The sequence below is a fragment of the Phycodurus eques genome, chromosome 23 (genome assembly GCF_024500275.1).
Source record: "Phycodurus eques isolate BA_2022a chromosome 23, UOR_Pequ_1.1, whole genome shotgun sequence".
Lineage (NCBI taxonomy): Eukaryota > Metazoa > Chordata > Actinopteri > Syngnathiformes > Syngnathidae > Phycodurus > Phycodurus eques.
The window spans coordinates 5,525,619-5,545,369 of NC_084547.1; the positions used below are offsets into that span (position 1 = coordinate 5,525,619).

Here is a 19,751-nt window from a genome sequence, read left to right on the forward strand (position 1 = left end):
TAATCATACGCCTTTTTTACATATATATATATATATATATATATATATATATATATATATGTCCCATATCAAGATTGTTTTTCGGGACAGTTTGACCAGCGACTGTCGATTGTTTTGTCATGAATGAGCTCACAGATTCAGCAGAGCCAACGGACAGCACCGTGCTCGGAAGGCGGACGGATCCCGGAGAAGAAGGTCGTTGTGGTATCCTCCGCCGAATCCTGTTTGCTTCTGCTTGATCAATAAAGTTTCATTTGAGCCGAGTGGCACCTCCGCCTTCGCCTGATGGAGGTTTCTCTTCTGCCTCGGAATGATCATGATCATCATCTGAGTATGACTCGAGGCCGAAAATGAATAAATAAGTCAGAGCCATGAAGGTCACGCTCCTCACTGTGCACACACACACACACACACACACACACACACACGAGTGGGAGGATGAGTGTCAATCGCCATGGGCCCCCCCTTCCTGGTTGCCAGGGTTACCTGGCCTGTTGTAGCCGAGGGAGCTTACAAACAGGTCATTATTAGATTTCACTAAATGAAAGGAGGAGGAGGAGGATGGGAAGAAGCAGAGGAAGAGGGGCTACAGAAAGCAGCGCATTTGGAACCTGGGCCATCAGTGGGGAGTGTGAGAGACTTCATGATTTCTAAATACCACCACTGTCAAGTTGCAGTTATTATTAGCACAAGGTTAGGCGCTAGAATGTATGTCCATTATATAGTACGCCACTATTTAATACCAATTAAAAAGGGGACACAAAAATAAACCACAACCCGACGATGCCTTTCCTCCTCGCGTGCCTATTGGGTGCGTGACTTCCGCCTTGCGTTTCTGGCGGGAAGTATTTGGCCGGAACCCGGAAGTAGTGCGCTTTTAAACCGCTAGCTTGTGGTAGAAAAGTTTACTTTCACTTTCATAACCGCCCGGTTAACGATGAAGCGCAGGGCTTCCTGGAAGTGTACACCGCCATAGCACGCGTCACTTTGAGGTTGTCGTCGATGGCGAGTGCTCGTCTTTGCTACGTTGCAAGTTGCTCAAAACATAAGCGCTAGCGTCAACTAGCATAAACTGCGCCAGAAACATGCGAGCGAGCGAGGAGGAGACGCTCATGGACGACTACTTGGCCTCCATCGGACTGCATCGGAAACGGGTCGCTAAGGACGGCTCGTGCTTGTTTCGTGCCGTGGCCGAGCAGGTAAAAGAAAAGTGACATTGGAGCAAATTCGAGCTAGGTCAGTGTGAGTCTTGTAGCCCCTGTGACGTCATGTCAAAAGGTGAGCATAGCAACACAATTCCACCCATAAAATGGAAGAAGAATGGGGCCTAAATAATAAATCCAAAATGTTAAAAACAGTTATCAGATTAAAAACAATCTTGCATTCTACGGTTTGGTGATTAAATTTTTTTCACGTGGGTGTCTTATATCACATACTAAAGTCGATCAATTACACCTTTTAACTGTAACCTTTTTTTTTTTGCTCAAATTTCATCCATAATCAATATTTTACACTTTTTTAACCTTTTCATGCGTTTTTACCCGGTTTTTAGAAAATGAGCAGTCCAATTGTGTGTTATGTGGAGTTACTACAACTAAAAGTCCTGGAATCTTTCTGACACACCTCATATTTCACATACTTTGCTCATGACAGCAATTTAGTCAGAGTGGAACGTTCTTGTTGAAATACATAGAAAATGCCCGGTTCCGTCTTTTACCTGTTTTCTCGCAATGCTCATATTTTCTCACGTATGCTGTCGTTGCAGGTTCTTCACAGCCAAAGTCTTCACTCGCAAGTTCGGGCCCAGTGTGTTCGCTTCCTGAGGCAGCACAGAGAGAGCTATGCGGCAGTGAGTGCACGTTGAGCAAGTTTGTTGATATTAGTAAGGTGTAGCTTTGTTTTCCTGTTTGGTACATTTACTTCAAAAGCAACTTGAGGATGTGCGGAAATTTGGGCAGCACACCGTACATAAGTGCTTTCCAAGACCAACCACAAACTCCCTCATATTGTTTAAAATGTCACTTCTCTTGCCAATATGTGAGTCATGAAATATCTCATCTGCTCTTCCTTCCCTTGACTCTTGTTTCCTGTTGCGCTTGCTCCAGTGTCACTTATCCATTTGTTTTGAATGTAATGCTGATTTTACGACGCGCCGTGTTTATCTGTCCCTTCTGGCCTGAGCAACGTGGGTGACACGAATGCCGCTGCTATTTGCCAAACTGCCGTGCTCTTACGGGATTATCTTGAGCTGTGTGCTACGTTGTGGCGTTTTTGCATCGGGGCTGGCGGTGATTCACCCGGTCCAACACGTGGCGCAGTGCTCAAAGATGCTGTTTTGTCTGTGTTGTGGCCAGTGCTGCTCTGAGGTGTGTGTGTGTGTGTGTGTCCCGGGTGCATTTTGTGTGCGCATGACATCCACCAGGGAGCTTGCGGATGAAAGCGCTCATGCCAATTTGGATTGTTCAACCTCTGGCCGTTGTTGTGCTGTTGCCTGCTCGCATTTGTACGAGTCGTCACATGGTTTACTTTAAAAAGCTTCATAACTGTGAAGCTTTTGATTCACTGATTTCAGGTCACAGTGTACAAAATAATAATAATAATTAAAAAAAAAAAAACACAACAGTAAAATAACACACAAAGCAACACCGAATAAATGTTGTTTCAACAATGGGTGTCCCCGAACTTCGGCACATGCTGTCATACTTAATAATAATAATAATAATAATCGACTTGGCACCATGAGCTGGTCGTGTTGCCGCTAAAACTTTCAACTTGTGTGTGTGAAGTTTATTGAAGGGGATTTTGAAGCGTACTTGCAGCGGCTCCGGGACCCGCAGGTGAGAACTCCTTGAACCTTGAACATTGAAGGCCTTTTGTGTTTTTGTGGCCGCTGATACCATCCTTCCGTTTTTTGCAGCATTGGGCCGGCGAGGTGGAGATGAACGCATTGGCCATCATGTACAAGTAAGAACAAGTTTGAATGACTGCTCCTTGGTTCAGCTTGTTAAAGCTTTTAATCATTTGTGTGTAGGAAGGACTTTGTGATCTTTCAAGAGCCAGGCAAACCTCCAGTGGACATCACCGGTGACAAGTTCAAGGAGAAGGTACCGTGACACATACTCAGTTTTTTGTTTTCGTCTCTATTCTACTCGAGTGTCAGTTGCTTAAATTTAACCCCCCCTCTGCCAGGTCCAGTTGTCTTTTCTGAACGGGAATCACTACGACAGCGTTTATCCCGTCAGCCATATAAAGAACGCCGCGCTCTGCCAGTGTGAGTCCCAAATACTGTATCGTCCACCTGCTATGGAAAGCAGTTTGAGTTGCTTTCAAAATCCGTGTACTCTGGCGCTCTGTGTCTTTACCAGTAAGACAATTCAGCACACGAGTAGAATGACTCTGACCCCCCCCCCCCCCCCCCCCCCCCCCGACTACTGTATGATTTTTTTTTTTGCACGCGAGTAGGACAACTGCATGTTACTAGTGAGGCAAGAGTGTGCTACGAGTGACCTCGCAAAATTATTTTGACAGTCGTGCATAATTTGGTGGAGACTTAACGGGTGTGACGTGCGTTTGCGCCGCAGCCGTGCTGTACGAGCTGCTGTACGCCGACGTCTTCCGGGTGAGCCGGCACGCTCTGCCGGCCTGCCGGGCCGGCGGCCGAGCCTGCGAGCGGCTGAGCGACGACAACATGGCGACGTGCGCCAGCAGCGACGAGTCCGACCCTGACGCGGGCAACGCGTTCAGGGGCAAGAACAGCTGGTCAAGGGTAAGTCAAACATCAGAATAGTGGGATCTCAGGTGAAACCTAAAATGCACGATAACCTTTACCCTTTTTTGTTTGTCGTGTATGTAAATATCGCGATGCATTTTGTGTGAATCCAGGGCCGCGGACTTCCGTGGCCAGAAAGTGTGCGCCGTTCATTGAGTGCCAGTCTGTACCGAAATGTTGCGTATGACACCTGGCAAAAGTCCAAGAAAGGTGAGGCGGGTGGACACGTCGCATTACGTGTTTACGCACACTAAGAAACTGTAATTGTCTTTTAGCACAACAAAAGCGGGATCACTGCATGGCTGCTGATATGCAGTACACTGTAGGCCAGCGCTGTAAGGTCTGGCCCGCACTTTTTGAACCTCTGATTTGGGATTTTGGCATTTTGAATGCATGTACAGATGTATCGCTGCTAAATGTTTGTAGGTGTGGCGGGATGGACGTGAGCAGAGCTACAATGCCACCATCGAGGAGATCCCGACCAGTGGTGGCCTGGTGACGGTTTACACGGAAGAAGAAGGCCGACTGTGAGTTATGTACACGCGTGCAAATCTATATATTGCGGTGCAAGCAGCATTTTGGCAGCTAGAGAACAATTCTTGGAAAAAGAGGCTTCAAGGTGTTTTAAAATTTTTTTTTTGCCATGCCCAGTTGAAGTTTACAGTGAAATGTTTTGTGGAACAAATTCAACTTGTATCTCAAGGCATTGCTGTATTAAATGAGTAACTGATTTTAATGACCCCCATTATGCAATTTAAATTGGAAGTAAATCAGCTGATCACCACGACAAGTTCGACATCTCGTGTAGTTGGAGTATCAATACTGTACACGACTGTATCAATATAGTGTCACCACCTCTAATTACACACACTGACGCTGATTGCCGTGCGACGGACTTTGCCGTCTGTTTGCAGACACGTCCCACTGGGGAGCCTGACGTCAGATGGCCCGGGTCGGAGCGCCGTCCTCCGTCGGGAGAGGAGAGTTAGCGATGGAGCGCGAGGTATTGGCATGTTCCACAATGTAAGATGGACAGCGGTGGGGGGGAGAAAAAAAAGGCTCGTTGTAGGTTAGAAACACTGACGACATGCAGACGCATACAATCCGGTCTGCTCTTTATTCCATCATCTAACTATTTACATTGTCCATTCCTATATTTCTTGCAATAAATTCGCCTGTTTTTCCTGAAATTGTTTAAAAAAAAAAAAAAAAAAAATGTACGTTGTTGCCTGCATTCATATTAACTAAATTGTCCCCCATTCATACGGTACAGTGTGAATTGTACTTTGCTCATACGTGATGTCCGTGTCAAGGGTCGGCCGTGTGTTTTGCTCTTCCAGAGGCGGCTTGGGACAAGTCCGGACCAAAATCCTTCTCTGGTCCCAGAGCGAGCGCTCCGGCCCCAAGTGGGCGTGCGCACCAGCAGAAGTCACGGCCGCCGCAAGGAGAGCTGAGACGGTCCAGGTACGTGCCCGCTTCGTTTGGCCACCGCGTTGTTCCAAGTTGTTGTTGCTTCTCAGGAAGAGCGCATGTGACACTGCCTCTTTCGGCCTGACCGAGGAGGAGCGTTTGCTCAAAGAGGAGGAGCTGCAGAATGTGGCGCTGGTGGAGATACAGCTGAAGGATGAGCACAGCTTCCCGGCGCTTGGGGTTAGAAAATCACGGAGCGGTTGTTCTTTCCATTTTGTTCTGAGCATCATATTTCCCTCAGGGGTTCATGAAATCTGTCTTCTCCAGAGGGGGAGTCTGCTTGAAGATGTTGTGGCGCTGTCTTCCTCTGCTGTGGAAAAACAGAAGCGCAACACTAGACCTCTTCAAAGTACTGCTGCGTGTCCCTCGTCTCCCCCTTCCACGGACTCCGCCGCCCTGTCCTCAAATATTGGCCCGGCTCCCACCTTCATATCTCCCATCGCGCCGTCTCCTGGGGCCGCGACGGCCGCTGTCCGTAGCTTGTCCTCACCGAGTCCTCCGGCGGACCCGAGATCCTCGTCTTCATCGCCGGCGCCGCCTCTTCCGCGAGTCACCGGGGCCCCCGGACTTTGGGCTCCCGGGCCAAGTAAGACACGGTGCTTCATTCACGGAGTTGGCCTAGGCCAATAAATACCCTGACCTTTTTGTGAAGAGTGTACAATAAGAGTTGTCCGATGTGTTTTCAGCTCAAAGTCCAGATGCTGGAGATGCCGTGAGCGTGTCAGTGGGTCAGGGGGCCGCTGAAGAATTGAAGGATCAGGCGGCTGATGTGAGGGATCCCCCTCAGAACCAGAACCATCAGGTCCAGTCGGGGCAACTCCCTTCCCTCCCCATCCACACAACACCCCAGAATGCCAGTGAGAATGCATCGGCTCACCGGGCCTTGCCCGGTCCCTTCTCTGACACCCCCCAACCGTCGGCCGCTACTTCCGTCCCCCTCGGACTCCACCCGACACTCCCCGGAGGCGTCCCTGTGCACCAGCTCTACCAGGACCTCCTCTACCCTGGCTTCCCCCTGGGAGAGAGTGGCAATGTGCTCCCGGCTCCAGACTTTTCTCTCCACAAGTCGGGAGAAGACCTCCCCCGAGGTGAGGCAGGTTCAATAAAGTGTTGCAAAACATCTTGTCAACCGATCCGATCTTCTGATTGATGATTGTCCTTCTACAGATGTAAACGTTCTGAGGTTTTTCTTCAACTTGGGTGTGAAGGTAAACAAAAGGATGGGGGGGCTACTTTAGTGCAGATGCCCCCAAAAGTGGGAATTGCGTATAGATGCCACATAATCGCAGCAAAGCACTTAAACCAGAGGTTATCCTAAAGCACCAACACCATGCAGCTAGCATGTACATCATCCTGAAGCCATGTTACATGGATGACTTCAGTTGTTAAATTATTAAAGACAAACAAACGTTCACGAGGCTCATCGATAGTATTAGCACAAAACTGACGTGTCATCACACACGGGCAAACAAATCTGTGCGCTAGCACTTTACACAAATGGTATTAAGGCATGAAACTCTTCTTTTGACGTGTACAAACAATGCAATTGAGGAAATGCAGGCAAATTGTTACAGCAAAGCTGACTAGAGAGGCTGTTGGAAGTCATATCGGGAAGTAAGCCGAAACATATAGGTACATCTCAGCATGGTACAAATATTTCAGTACTCAAACATTATTAAGGTTCATTAAACGCTTTGGGAAATACGTTTCAGGGGACACATTCCTGCCTAATTTCGACATTTAAAATGATTTTGTTGTTTCTTGTTTATTTCCATGTACCTGTACTTTCACTTTTCACCACACGTGACGTTCGTTTAAGGAGCCCCCGACCAAAAAAAACCCCAAAAGGAATTAAACCTCACAATGAGACCAAGCTTCTACCAGATGGCGCCAAAGTAGTACTTTTCTTGCTTTGGGCTGACGCAAAAGTAGCAAATGGACACAATTGTCAGCAAAAAGATGAGATTTTGAGCAAATGCAAACGGGGGCTTTATTGTTTGGGTTTGTGTGCTTCAGGCATACAACTGGCCCTTCTACACGCCCTACATGTACCTGCTGCCCCTCCAGCAAGCCCACATCATGCAGCCCGGCATCGTCTCGCCAGTCCAGAGTCACCGTTCCCCCGACGCCGCCCCCCGGCCCGCGTATTCCGCCGCGCAACCAGGTGAGCCCGCTAACTGCTACATTGACGCGTGGACCGCACCCCGCGAGCCGGCGAACCGCGTGTCGCCGTCGTACCCCCACGCCAACGTGGACCACGACAGTACTCGCGACAAGTTAGGGATAACGTGATGCCTTGAGATACGAGTGACCCGAGAATTTCGGGAGATACAAGCGTCGGTTCCCAACAAGCAACGGTTTGGTAGACTGGGAACACTTCTTCGAAAACGAGGTTTCAAGCTATTTATTGCCTCTGAGTTGAAGTTTACTATCAAACTAGACATAAAACAGAGAATTCCACATTGTATTTAAAACGACCACATAGCTTTGCCCTCAATAAGTTTTCTTCATCTTAATGCTAACCAGCAATGCAAACCACCATAGACGGGCTAACAATTACCATCTGTGTCGAAGTGTTGTACTCCTTCACGTTATGGCTGTTGAAACACAAGACGGACAATATAGCCAAACAGGCATATATTCTTTATCCCCTGGAATGACTATAACTGCAGTGTACCAAGGACAGTGTCCATGTGTAGGATATCCTGCCCCCGGGTGGCCAAGGCATGCACACCACAAGGAGCGGGACCGTGTCCATTGACATATGGCAGAAGCAGTCATTCTTTACATTCTATTGAGTTACATCATGACAGTATGTTTTTATAAAGTGCAATGTTATAGAGTACCATTTTCCCTCATTAGAACACATGACGGCAATTTTTATTTTATGGGGACGGCTGGCGTGGATGAATGGCATTTCCATTTGAAGTACAACCGTTTCGTGTTCGGAGTGTGCTCACGCAATGAATTGAACTGTCCGGAGGAACCGCAAATGCACAAAAACCTTGACAGGCGGAACGAAGTTGACCTGTAAACGATCGAGTGCATTTGAGGTTCGTCGAGCCCAGTAGCAGAACTTTTTGTAAGTGGTGTATTTTAAGTTTACCTGTGTAGACGCGCACATAATTGACGAGACTCTTGCGTGTCTTCAGGGCACGAGGGCGTGAACGTGATGCCACCGCTCGACGTCAACCAAGCACTGGTAGCGTATTTCCTTGTCACACCACTTTTTGGGGGACGCCCCGCACTCTCTCTCTTGCTTTCCCCCCCCCCATTCTCTGTCTGTTTAGGATGGGTGGTGGTGGGGGGGGCTATCAGGGGAAGGTCGTTTGTTGTGAGAGGGCAACGGGGGAGCAGGCGGTGATCTACGCCAAAGCAACTCGTATGATAATTCAAAGGCAGGCGGGGACTGACTGACTGAACACTGATGTTGACTACAGCGTACGTAATAAGCTGTATTTTTAAACTTTACTGGACTGGTTGTAAGGCCCCCCTTTATTTATTTATATTATTTTATTCCCTCCCCCAGGGTTAACTCCATCTTCGAGACTGGCCTCCCTCCCACCTTTTTTTGTTTTTGCTGATTTGTACCATGATTGTTTTATCTTCATATCTTACATTGTTAGCCATAATTGCTGAAATGAGTGGTTCTTAAACATTTTAGAGTACCACCGGAGGTGAGGGGGGACGACTTCTCTCCAAGTACCCCCGTAGTGACCAACATTCAAATAATGTAGTGTAATTGGCCTAAATGTTCATCAGAAACCAGATGGATGTTTTATTGTAAACTAAAATTGTGCAGTTTGAGCATAAGCTTGAATGTTTTTGGGGAAACAGGAAAAAACAAACAAAATAATCCAGTACAGTATAAAACAGTACGTAATTGTTTTTTTTATACTGAGTTAAAAATAACTTGGGCAATTCTGCGATTAGTCTTAGGAAAGGTTGAATAGAAAACTGAAATGTTTCCTTTTTTTCCATTGTGCTGTGATTTCCACTGTATTTCCATTGAGCTAAAATGCAGACTTGTGGTTCAAATGTTCCAAATGTATCCGTTTTCCTTTTTTGCGCTCAGGGAAGAGCAGTCCCTGCGGCTCCCATCCCCGCAAGAGGCCACAAGCCGCCGCCGCCGCCTCAGCGCCCGTCGGTGGGCTGCAACACTGACGACGGCGACGAGTCGTACGCTTCGAGGACGGCGGCGAGCAGACACGACGGAGGGCGACGACCGGGCGGGCGAGGGGGCTACCGGAGGAGACGTGGACGACAACCTGGCACCTACAGAGGATACTGACTTCCGGTTGACGTTTGATGCACTTTATTCAATAAAGATGTCTAAACTGCAACTTCCCTCTTGTCGTGTCTTCAGGGACGGTGCTGCTTCCGCTCCTGACGGCAATGGAAGCGCTTCCTGCTCAAAGTTTAGATCCCTTTCACGTGGACTTTGCTCCATTTCCGCTACGCTTTATTTTATAATCCTAACCCTAAACAGCAGCAGGGATTTAACAATTACAATTTAGCGCGGTTGTGCAGCATCGATGCCAATCACTCAAATATAATAATTGGCATAATCTTTTTAATGACCCTGTACTAGGAAAGTGCAAAAGTGCAACAACATAAGGAAACAGGAACGCACATAATGGCAGGTTGTTCCATGAGTGCATGTCAAGGCGACGCGTGCCACTGTCACTCCTGACCGCAGGACGAGCCAATCCGGTTTAGTTGCAACCTGCTTCCACATTCGGCAAAACGGGTCGAAGAACTTCCTCCCTCCCGAGAAGACGACTGCAATAAAGCAGCCGTTGGAACTGCAAACTCTGCAATTTCTTTCTTTATTTTACACAAAATGTCACCACATGGACACCAAACATGACAATATTCGATGTTCAGGCTTCGTTTGTGTTCACATATATGATGTTTGTATAAAATAAATAATATACATGTATTTAACTTTTGTCCTAGTAGACGCTAGCCATAAAGAAAACCTCTGCTCAGCAAGTTCGGTTACAAACAATCGCGTCATCAATTCATAGTCATGTTCGTTAGCGCAGCGTACACCGGAAGTCCGCGAGCCTGTTTTCCGGGTTAGGTGGCGTGACTGTCACCGCGCCGCAGATCCGAAGTGCTAAATGTTATTTACAGGTACGCGGTATAGCGCGCTATAGAGTAAGATTTGAGAAGACGAGAGCGAAGGATGACGTTCCGTGAAACGTCGGTTGGTCACGTTGGACCGGAAAAGTTGCTTGCTGATGCATTCAGGGCGGAGGTGATTTGCGTGGGGCCCCCGCCAGATGCCGACGAGAAGAGAACGTTGGCTGATGATGCGTTAGGTTCGTCGTTCGGTGTTTCTACAAGTTTCTCGTGGAAGGCCGTCACTCTCAGCGTGATGTCGGGGGGCAGCCCTCGCGCCACCAGCAGCTCCTTCAGCTGCGGGACAAAAAGAGCCACTCAGTTTGTGTCCGCGTCGATGTGTTGTGTTCCGGAAGTGTTGACTGCATACCTCAGGTAACCCTGTGTTTTGGAGTTCCAAGTAGGCATTGTGACTTCTGATCAGGAACCTGGCATCCAGGGCAAAAAGATCTAAAGACAAAAAGTCACTCAGGTTTCGGTCTGGCGGACACAGTAAGTGGCAGTGGTGGGCCGTTCTTGTCCGATCAGATTTCAGCCGCTATGTGTTGCCGTAACAATGGAATCTGCCCAGGGCCTTCAGCATCAGTACTGCTGACCCATCTAACTTAAACCAGTTATCGTCACTAGGTAATACCCCAAAATTATTAGGTATTAATGTGTTAAAGCTAAAGATTTTTCCCAAAAATGCAAAACAGAAGTGTTGGACCAGCAAAACGTGTTATTTTCCTGCAGTTTTGTCTCATATTGATGGTTTCTATTGTGACGTGATGGCGGCAGTGGATTCAATCGTGCACATCCCTGCTGAAGGTCCACGTACCAAAAGCACGGCCCGCCACTGCCAAATCTTTTGTAAAAGAGACAGTTTGAGACTCCACTCACTGTGGTTGACCGCCACCGTGACACAGCGCATCGGCGAGTGAAGTTCCCTGTTGGAGAGCAATATTGCCGTGTTAGCGTGCCAAGTGTGTGTCAATGAACAAGGAGCAAACATGCGTACAATTGTTTGTCCAGAAACGCTTGAACGACGAAGCAGATGGGATAACGTAGCCCCGCGTCGTCTTGAGTCGGCGTCCATTTCAGGACGAAATGCCCGTCGCCCTCTTTCGCCTTTTGTACGCCGGCCGGCCCGCTGAACAGCACCTCTGTGATCCTAACACACAAGTCCGTGTTGTCGATGTTATGCAGACTAATATTCAGCAGTTTGGCACTAACATCGGTTGTTCTTCGCAGAGGATAAAGAATATACATATGACTGAGCAGGCTACTGTCTATTGTCTTCCTGCATGTGTTGCTGCACCATTTGTGTTCAAAGCGTTGCGTAAAGGGTTGTAGTGCTGCAACAGAAATGTTAATTAGCGTTAGCATGAAGCTAGCGGACTGAAAGGCCATCTGGTTACTTTAAACATGCAAATAGCAAGACACATCTTGCTATTTGCAGATGTGGATCCATTAAATAATCAATAAGAACTGAATAATCTCCGGTGTGTATGATGTATTGTGTACTTTGCACAGATGCGTGCTTTTATAATCCAGCGTCTGACTCAACCAGGAAGTGGTTTCAGTCGGGAACATTTGTCATGACGTGTTTACGTCTGGAATGTAGTTTGACAGTAGGAGATAGCCTGTATTTCTGTGGCAATATTACATGACGTCAAAGAAACTCGTACTCCGAGTGCGCGGCTTTTGCATGGATGTTAATCTCCAGGGTCCTGTTGACATGCGTGTACAGATGACTTCCGTCCTCTGGTGTAGGATGATTAAAGTAGGGCAGGTATGTTCCAGAGTTGCACGACTCCACCGGAGGATCCACTACACAATTAAACAGCAGAAAAGAGAGACACACAAATACTTGTTACTGTACCAAAGTGATTTTTTCAGGTGTCTGTCGTCCCCTGGAGTATTTATTTATTTGTCAAACTGCAACAAGTCACATTTTTCAACCTCCATGGATGACAACATGAAGTCAATTTTCTTAATGCCAAGTTACTAAAATGGTGTTTGGATATAATTGAAAAAAAAAGAAATCATCTGTACTTTCAGAGTCTGTACTTTTTTACTTTTAGGTATGGGAGTTGAATCTGTACCTCGACTTTTATTTGAGTTTTTTTTTTTTTTTTTTTACACAATCTGCGAAGATATTTTTGGAATATCCAATTTTGGATTTCATCCCTCATTTGCTCCACTTTCTCACCCCTCAGGACAAACTGGATGGGAACACGGCCGATCATTTCAAATTGCGCGAGAAGCGTCCGGTTCCCCTCGCCGTCAGTCAGATTGACGTCTTTGCGAACAAGGTCCGCCATGAGCAGCTGCACGGCGTACGAGCCCACCACGCTGCTGTTGTCTGTCACGGGAGTGAATATCATGTGACAATCCTGCAAAAAAGGAACAGTCAGCCCTGGACTGGGAACTTTTTTTTGGGTTTCATTTCAATTCACCGAGGAGAGTGTTGTTGTTTTTGGGGCGAGTCACTCACGTGAGAGACATAAAAAAGCGATGAGAGATTGTGATAGTTTTCAAAGGTACACTTCACGAGGTCTCCGTCTGGGTCAAATGTGGGCAGTTTTGCTTCTCCGTAGCAGTTGGAGGGGAACCTTAGGGAGGAACGCAAACATTCTGTGAGGCGGCAGCTGATTGCCATGGCGCCCACACGTCAGTGTCGGGACGGCCTCACCTGAGAACGGGCAGCATAGTGGTCCGGGGGGACGCGTTCGGCCGGCCGGTGTCGGACCTGTTTCTCGGGTCCAGGCGTGTCACGGCCAGCACCTCGGTGAAGTTATTCCTGACGCTGATCCACTGGGTGCCTTCCAGGCTAGAAGAGCAGGAATATTTTTATTTTTTGTGCGCAATTGGGAGTTTTGGAGCGGATTCGGGATGGACAGAATCAGGAACGAGCTCATGATAAGGGACAGCGCACGCTGGAAGCTTTGGAGACAACGCTAGAGAGGCCTGATTCAGATGGTTTGGAGGCACAGTCGGTGGCGTAAATGGGTACGTGCGAAGACTCGCCGATATCTGCAGCTCGAGCGAAAAGTGCAGAGGACAAGGAGAGTAAAGACGACGACGTTGCGGAGGCCTCGACTAGCCCGAACGGAAAGCAGATGGACGCGAAGTTCTCCAGACTCACCGCAGCGTGAAGTCTTTGGAGTTGGCTGCGTTTACGTGCGCGATCACTTCCCGCTGACACCACTCTCCGCTGTTCTCGTCCACCTTTTTCACGGACACCACGTTCACCGTGCAGGGGTTCACCGGACAGTCCACCACGGTGACGTTGCCGCACTCCCGAAAGGCCAGCTTGTAGTGGAGGAGCGCCTGTGGAGCGTCGGGGTGCAAGCCGAAGCTTGTGACATTAAGAAGGCAGAAGACGACGTGCGCTTCGGGAAAGGCAGAGAGTACGTACCGTGTCGACGGAGCCCTTCAGTGGCTGGTAGGTGACCGCCGTGCCCAAGTAGTTGAACGCCTGGCAGCTGCAGGCCAGCAGCGACAAGACCAACAGGCAGCCTCGCATGACGGACGACGGGACGACACTCGCACGACTTCGAACTACAAGTCACTGATGAGCGCCTGACATGAGCGCCTGTATGCGGTCTGACTTGTTCTTCTCGGCAAAAATAACACGTCCCCTTAATTTAAGAGCGCAATACGAGGGTGAGGCCTGGCAGCTTGCCATTACACAATTAACTTCCGCGTGGGAGTGTGCCAGGCCACAATTGATTTTACAATTAAAGTGGCGTTTGTTCCTCTGTGAACCAGAACACAGGCTCCATGTCATTTTCCAGATAGTCTTCCAACTTCCCCACCAGAGGTCATCACCCCTTCACCGGAAGTTGCACTCCCCTGACATTGGCCTGCTTTTAATCACAAACACCAAACTCCAGAGCCTCTGGAACTCTCGCCCTACAAAAATCCTCAATGCTGCTTCCCCCGGACGTGTAAAAACCTTGACCTTCGATGCCTCAGGCGGCACTGCATCAAAAGCCGACATCAATGTGTAAAGGATATCACCGCATGGGCTCAGGAACACTTCAGAAAACCAATGTCAGTGGTTCACTAAATACAGTTCGGCGCTACATCCGTAAGTGATATAACAGCCAGAAACGCCGCCGGCTTCTTTGGGCCTGAGCTCATCTAAGATGGACCGACGCAAAGTGGAAAAGTGTCCTGTGGTCCGACGAGTCCACATTTCAAATTGTTTTTGGAAATTGTGGACGTCGTGTCCTCCGGGCCAAAGAGGAAAAGAACCATCCGGGCTGTTATGGACGCAAAGTTCAGCATCTGTGATGGTATGGGGCTGTGTTAGTGCCAACGGCACGGGTAACTTACACATCTGTGAAGGCACCATTCATGCTGAAAGGTACATACAGGTTTAGGAGAAACATATGCTGCCATCCAAGCGACGTCTTTTTCATGGACGCCCCTGCTTATTTCAGCAAGACAATGCCGAACCACATTCTGCACGTGTTACAACAGCGTGGCTTTGTAGTAAAAGAGTACAGGTATTGACTGGCCTGCCTGCAGTCCAGACCCGTCTCCCAGTGAAAATATGTGGCGCGTTATGAAGCGTAAAATACGACAACGGAGACCCCGGACTGTTGAACGGCTGAAGCTGTTCATCAAGCAAGAATGGGAAAGAATTCCACCTACAAAGCTTCAACAATGAGCGTCCTCAGTTCCCAAACGTTTATTGAATGTTGTTAAAACAACAACACAGCGGTAAACATGACCCTGTCCCAGCTTTTTCGGAACGTGTTGCAGCCATGAAATTCTAAGTTCATGATTATTTGCTAAAAACAATCAAGTTGATCAGTTTGAACATGAAATATCTAGTCTTCGTAGTGTCTTCAATTAAATATAGGTCGCACGTGATTTGCAAATCATTGTATTCTGTTTTGATTTATGTTTAACACAATGTCGCAAATTCATTGGAATTCGGGTTGTACTTTCTGGAAAAGGCGTGGTAACAATATCGGTAAATGCAGTGGTAGTCCAAAGAAAAGGTGTGGTGGTGGCTTGTGGTCCCGCTGAGTATTTAAGAAGATTAACTTCACATCAAATTAAGTTTGGACGAAGGTAGTTTATTTTGTTGACGAAAGCGTTTGCACATTTCCACATAGTTTTAAGACCTGGTTTTCAACTTTGCGGTTGTTATCACCTTACTTCTGTTCAGTTCCATCATTACTTAAGTATTTGCCTGACATGTGGTTTATTTGATTAATTTAATACACTGTTCAAAGTTATTTTGACAACTGTAAGTGGGTTTATATGTTGTTGCACTTTATTATTGTTCTTGGACTACAACTTCAACAATAAATGCAGAGCATACTCGTTTATTCGTAAATATTATTTATTTATTAAAAGACAGTCGCAGCACTGTAACACCGCTGCAATGAGTTTATAGGTGGCGTATACATGATTCATAATGTGATTGGAGCAAATAGAAGGCTCCAACATCCCACTCTACTCAGGGCCCCCTTCGGAAGCTCTCTCGCTGCTCTCCTCACTGAAGCTCACCGCTCTCAGCGTGATGCCAGCGGGCAGCCCTCGCGCCACCAGCAGCTCCTTCAGCTGCGGGACAAAAAAGTGGCGCTCAAACTGTGCCGTGTTGATGCGTTGCACACCCGATGCCGAATGACGGACCTGCGTCAAGGCCACTCCTTGGATGCCATTCATGGACAGCGGGAACGCGGACAGGAGCCTGGCTCTAGCAACAATCACAACTAAAGACAGAAGTCACACTCAGTTTTCATGGCTTAGCCTGGTGGCGAAGGGCTGGCGTCATACGGTTGTCTAATTATTTCTACTAGTGACGCCCTATAAAACAAACAATAATTGGACAATTACTCCGCCCTCCCCTCGCTTTGGGCCAAGCTCTGATGTGATTGTACGACTCATCACATAAATTTTTTACATCACTGTTTGGAGAAAGTTGGGGAAACGTGAAAAAAGATGGAAACCATTGTTAGTTTTGATAACAATTGTTTGTTTCCTCTCACCTTCTATTCTTTTGAATTGCAATGTCATTTAGGGGTACAGATGGCAGTTATTTTTTAAAATGTCTCCCTTACAAGCGGTCCCTGGACCCAAAAACCTGGAGAAGCTCTGAACAGACAGCAAGAGTCTCTACTCACCAGGGCTGACCGTCACAATGACACAGCGCATCTCCGACTGATGCTGGCTGCGGGAAAGCCATATTGGCACGTTAGCATGCTAGGTGCGTGCCAACTGATGAGCGGACCGGAAGTAGACTGAAAACACGTACGTCAGTCCCTCCACAAACAATTGGACGAGGAAGCAGACGGGCCGACTTTGGCCCAAGTCGCTCTCAGTCGGCGTCCAGGTCAGGAACAGGCGGCCCGCGCTGACGTTCAGTTGCATGTCGGCCGGCCCGGAGAACAGCACCGCCGAGAGCCTGAAAGCCAAAGTTTCTCGTTGACTGAAACATGCAGCGCAAAAATCTACCATTTTTCCATATGAAAGTATCCCATCTGCCAAACACGTACTGATATACTTCCACAGTGATGGGGATCTCGAGGGTCTCGTTGACTGAGGCGTACACGCGCTCTCCGTTGGCTGGCGTCGGAGGCCTTAAGGCGGGCAGCTGCTCTCCCTCCACGCAGGACGCCGCCGGAGGATCCACTGCACAGTTACACAGAAGAAAAAGCACCTTTGGATGAGACAACATCTTCCACGAAGAAGAAAGCTGCATTTAAGGGACATTTTCAGCAGTCCTACCTAAAATACGGGATGATTTGTGAATTTGCATGTTCTCCCCGTGCCTGCGTGGGTTTTCTCCAGGCACTCCGGTTTCCTCCCACATCCCCAAAAAAAACACGCGTGGTAGGTTAATTGAAGACTCTCAATTGCCCGTAGGGGGTCGTTTGTTTCTATGTGCCCTGCGATTGGCTGGCAACCAGTTCAGGGTGCGCCCCGCCTCCTGCCCGATGATACCTGGGATAAGCTCCAGCGCTCCCGCGACCCCAATTACAACAGCTGCATTCAGTGCAATGGAGAGTTAGGGAGTTTTAATCATTAGATTTCATTGTTTTTTGCCAGTCCATTAACAAAATACTTCGATGAAACTTGTCCTTCGCACAATAAGGCTTGGGGACCGCTGAAGTAAAGGAACTACTGGGCAGCGACGAAGTGAGTCACATCCAGACGTGCACGCGCGCTCACCCATCAGAACAAACTGGACGGGGATTTGGCCGATGGCGTCCTCGCTCGTGACAAGCGTCTCGTTCCCCTCGCCGTCAGTCAGAGCGATGTCCTGGCGAGGAAAGTCCTCCATGATCAGCTGCACGGCGTACGCGCCCTCCGCGATGTCGCTGTCGTTGCCTCTGGGAGTGAAGATCATGTTGCAGTCCTGCAAAGAAGGCGCAGTCAGCACTCAGTGGCAGGGGGAAAGAAGGCGGTTGTTTTCAGGGGTCGCTCACCGGCGAGAGTTGGAGAACAGACGTCGTGTTTTGATATCGACACTTCACCGCGTCCCCGTCGGGGTCAAAGGTGGTCAGCGTCACGTTCCTCTGGCAGTTGGAGGGGACTCTATGGGGCGCACGCAAACAGCCTTAGAGGTGGCATCCGGTCCCCACGGCGACCGCACTTCAATGTCGGCGCGGGTCTTACCTGAGAACGGGCAGCACGGCGGTCCGGGGGGACGCGTTTGCCCGGCCGGTATCGGACCTCGTCCTCATGTCCACGCGTGTGACGGCCAGCGCCTCCGTGACGTCGTTGGTGACATTGATCCACCGGAGGCCGTCCAGGCTGGAAGCGCCAGAACGCCATTCGTTTTTTTCTCATTTCGAGGTGCTCGAGGCAGCCGGGCGACTTACCGCAGCACAAACTGGGAGATCTGGCTAACGCGATGATGCGTGACCACATCAATGCAACAGCCTCCCAATATTTGCAAGAACTTAGTGATGGTGACGAAAGACCTTGAGCCGCAGTCCCCTGACTGGCACGTCCAATCGGCCAAGATGCACTCGTTTTGGTAGCTCGCCTTGTAGCCGATGGCCACCTGCGGGGCAGGGGTTGGTCATTTTAAAGCACCTTAAGCTGGTTTCCACGGCAACCCTTCCCTCTCCCCACACACAGCTAAAGGAATAGACGCAGGGTACGTACCGTATCGTTCGAGAGAGGGTCGTAGGTCATCACTGTGCCCAAGAAGTCGGACGCCCGGTAGCCGCAGGCGAGTAGCGACAAGACGAGCAGGCGGCCCCACATGATGGACGCCAGACACACTTGTGCGACGAGTGCGTGCCTCTGGTCTGACCGGCTTCTTGGAATCGCAGTGAGCAATCTGATTCTGGGGGTGGCCTGGCATGAGGACAGTGCGATCGCACCGTGTGCACGTGTGTGTATGTCTGTGTTTGCGATAGTGCATGTTTGTGTACTGAGACTTCAGTAGCGCAACACACCATTTCATATTTTGCAGTGTTGAATGAATCGTTGATCTCAAAAGCAACAATATGGGCTCGGCCTGCTAACCAAAGCATATTCCCGTGAGCTTGAGGAGATAAGTGACGAGAACGAACATTGCACCTCATGGCTGAATGGAAATGCAACTCACGTCCAAAAAGTCCCAGGTCGCCGGACCAGTTCCTCGCACATGTTTAGACGACAGGGTGACACGGGAGTGGATTTCGACTCCCGCTTCCTCCTACCTCCAGAGAAACGATCCAATTCCCTCCCAATCTCGAGTGAGTGTTTCCAACTATTGAAATGAGAAAGAAGCTGGCATAACTAATTCAATTCACCATAATCCAGATATTTGTCCACGTGCCCATGTTTTCACTTTGGACCCATTTTCAGTTTTCTGCACTTCTACCGCGTGGAGGTTACATTTGGTTTTTGCTCGTAGTGCTTGTGCCTTCCTTCAGCTGTGTCTCCATCCACCTCGTTTTGTTCTTGTTTGTTATTTCTGTACAATTTCGTTTTGCGCAGACCTTTTGTCGCCATCGTTTTTTTATTCGCATGCACTTTTGTTGGATTATACTGATTGGACTTGATTAGGAACGCAACACCCCTGTCTATAGAAGACCTTACAGCTCACAGTGCGTGTCAGAGCAAATGAGAATCATGAGGTCAAAGGAACTGCCTGAAGAGTTCTGAGACAGAATTGTGGCAAGGCACAGATCTGGCCAAGGTTACAAAAACATTTCTGCTGCACTTTAAGGTTCCTAAGAGCACAGTGGCCTCCGTAATCCTGAAATGGAAGACGTTTGGGACCGAGCAATCGGGGGACAAGAGCCTTGATGAGCCTTTGGGTTCAAGAAGAACCCAAAGATCGCCGTGGCGGAGCTCCAGAGATGCTGGCGGGAGATGGGAGAACGTTCTAGAAAGTCAACCGTCACTGCAGCCCTCCACCAGTCGGGGCTTTATGGCAGAG

At 48.7% G+C, this 19,751-nt stretch overlaps 3 protein-coding genes across 5 annotated transcripts; 1 reads left to right on the forward strand and 2 right to left on the reverse strand.

Moving 5' to 3' along the window:
* Positions 1-900: 900 nt before the first annotated feature.
* otud4 (OTU deubiquitinase 4) lies at positions 901-9,582 on the forward strand. 2 transcript variants are annotated; one of them, XM_061668859.1, is made up of 19 exons: positions 901-1,199; positions 1,766-1,849; positions 2,787-2,837; positions 2,918-2,964; positions 3,032-3,104; positions 3,190-3,271; positions 3,582-3,766; positions 3,883-3,979; positions 4,045-4,109; positions 4,196-4,296; positions 4,684-4,772; positions 5,110-5,233; positions 5,290-5,419; positions 5,507-5,825; positions 5,926-6,327; positions 6,407-6,447; positions 7,256-7,403; positions 8,392-8,441; positions 9,315-9,582. In XM_061668859.1, exons 1-19 carry the CDS (start codon positions 1,086-1,088, stop codon positions 9,528-9,530), a joined length of 2,418 nt encoding a protein of 805 aa, XP_061524843.1. In that variant the 5' UTR covers positions 901-1,085; the 3' UTR covers positions 9,531-9,582. The 2 variants fall into 2 exon arrangements, with proteins under 2 accessions (XP_061524843.1, XP_061524844.1); XM_061668860.1 differs by lacking the exon at positions 8,392-8,441.
* Positions 9,583-10,049: 467 nt separating this feature from the next.
* On the reverse strand, positions 10,050-13,981 carry LOC133397679 (uncharacterized). Its single transcript, XM_061668861.1, has 10 exons — positions 13,767-13,981; positions 13,494-13,678; positions 13,041-13,178; positions 12,843-12,960; positions 12,558-12,741; positions 12,034-12,175; positions 11,364-11,516; positions 11,246-11,292; positions 10,737-10,816; positions 10,050-10,663 (listed from the first exon to the last, which is right to left on the reverse strand). The coding sequence occupies exons 1-10, from the start codon at positions 13,872-13,874 to the stop codon at positions 10,457-10,459; spliced, it is 1,362 nt and encodes a 453-aa protein (XP_061524845.1). The 5' UTR covers positions 13,875-13,981; the 3' UTR covers positions 10,050-10,456.
* Positions 13,982-15,698: 1,717 nt separating this feature from the next.
* Positions 15,699-19,033, reverse strand: LOC133397576 (uncharacterized). 2 transcript variants are annotated; one of them, XM_061668621.1, is made up of 11 exons: positions 18,933-19,033; positions 18,485-18,668; positions 18,196-18,380; positions 17,990-18,127; positions 17,800-17,908; positions 17,543-17,729; positions 16,867-17,002; positions 16,626-16,775; positions 16,495-16,541; positions 16,004-16,083; positions 15,699-15,931 (listed from the first exon to the last, which is right to left on the reverse strand). In XM_061668621.1, the coding sequence occupies exons 1-11, from the start codon at positions 18,971-18,973 to the stop codon at positions 15,824-15,826; spliced, it is 1,365 nt and encodes a 454-aa protein (XP_061524605.1). In that variant the 5' UTR covers positions 18,974-19,033; the 3' UTR covers positions 15,699-15,823. The 2 variants fall into 2 exon arrangements, with proteins under 2 accessions (XP_061524605.1, XP_061524604.1); XM_061668620.1 differs by lacking the exon at positions 18,933-19,033 and adding an exon at positions 18,781-18,876 and having other exon boundaries at positions 18,485-18,679.
* Positions 19,034-19,751: the final 718 nt, after the last annotated feature.

Coding starts and splice junctions, on each gene's coding strand:
- otud4 (XM_061668859.1), top strand. CDS start 1,086: ATGCGAGCGAGCGAGGAGGAGACGCTCATGGACGACTACTTGGCCTCC. Junction 1,200..1,765: donor TTCGTGCCGTGGCCGAGCAG/GTAAAAGAAAAG, acceptor CTGTCGTTGCAG/GTTCTTCACAGCCAAAGTCT. Junction 6,448..7,255: donor TCTTCAACTTGGGTGTGAAG/GTAAACAAAAGG, acceptor TGTGTGCTTCAG/GCATACAACTGGCCCTTCTA.
- LOC133397679 (XM_061668861.1), bottom strand. CDS start 13,874: ATGCGAGGCTGCCTGTTGGTCTTGTCGCTGCTGGCCTGCAGCTGCCAG. Junction 13,679..13,766: donor TGAAGGGCTCCGTCGACACG/GTACGTACTCTC, acceptor GACGCTCCACAG/GCGCTCCTCCACTACAAGCT. Junction 12,742..12,842: donor CGCTTTTTTATGTCTCTCAC/GTGAGTGACTCG, acceptor CCTTTTTTGCAG/GATTGTCACATGATATTCAC.
- LOC133397576 (XM_061668620.1), bottom strand. CDS start 18,858: ATGCTTTGGTTAGCAGGCCGAGCCCATATTGTTGCTTTTGAGATCAAC. Junction 18,680..18,780: donor ACACTGCAAAATATGAAATG/GTGTGTTGCGCT, acceptor TCCTCATGCCAG/GCCACCCCCAGAATCAGATT. Junction 16,542..16,625: donor TTGTTTGTGGAGGGACTGAC/GTACGTGTTTTC, acceptor GCTTTCCCGCAG/CCAGCATCAGTCGGAGATGC.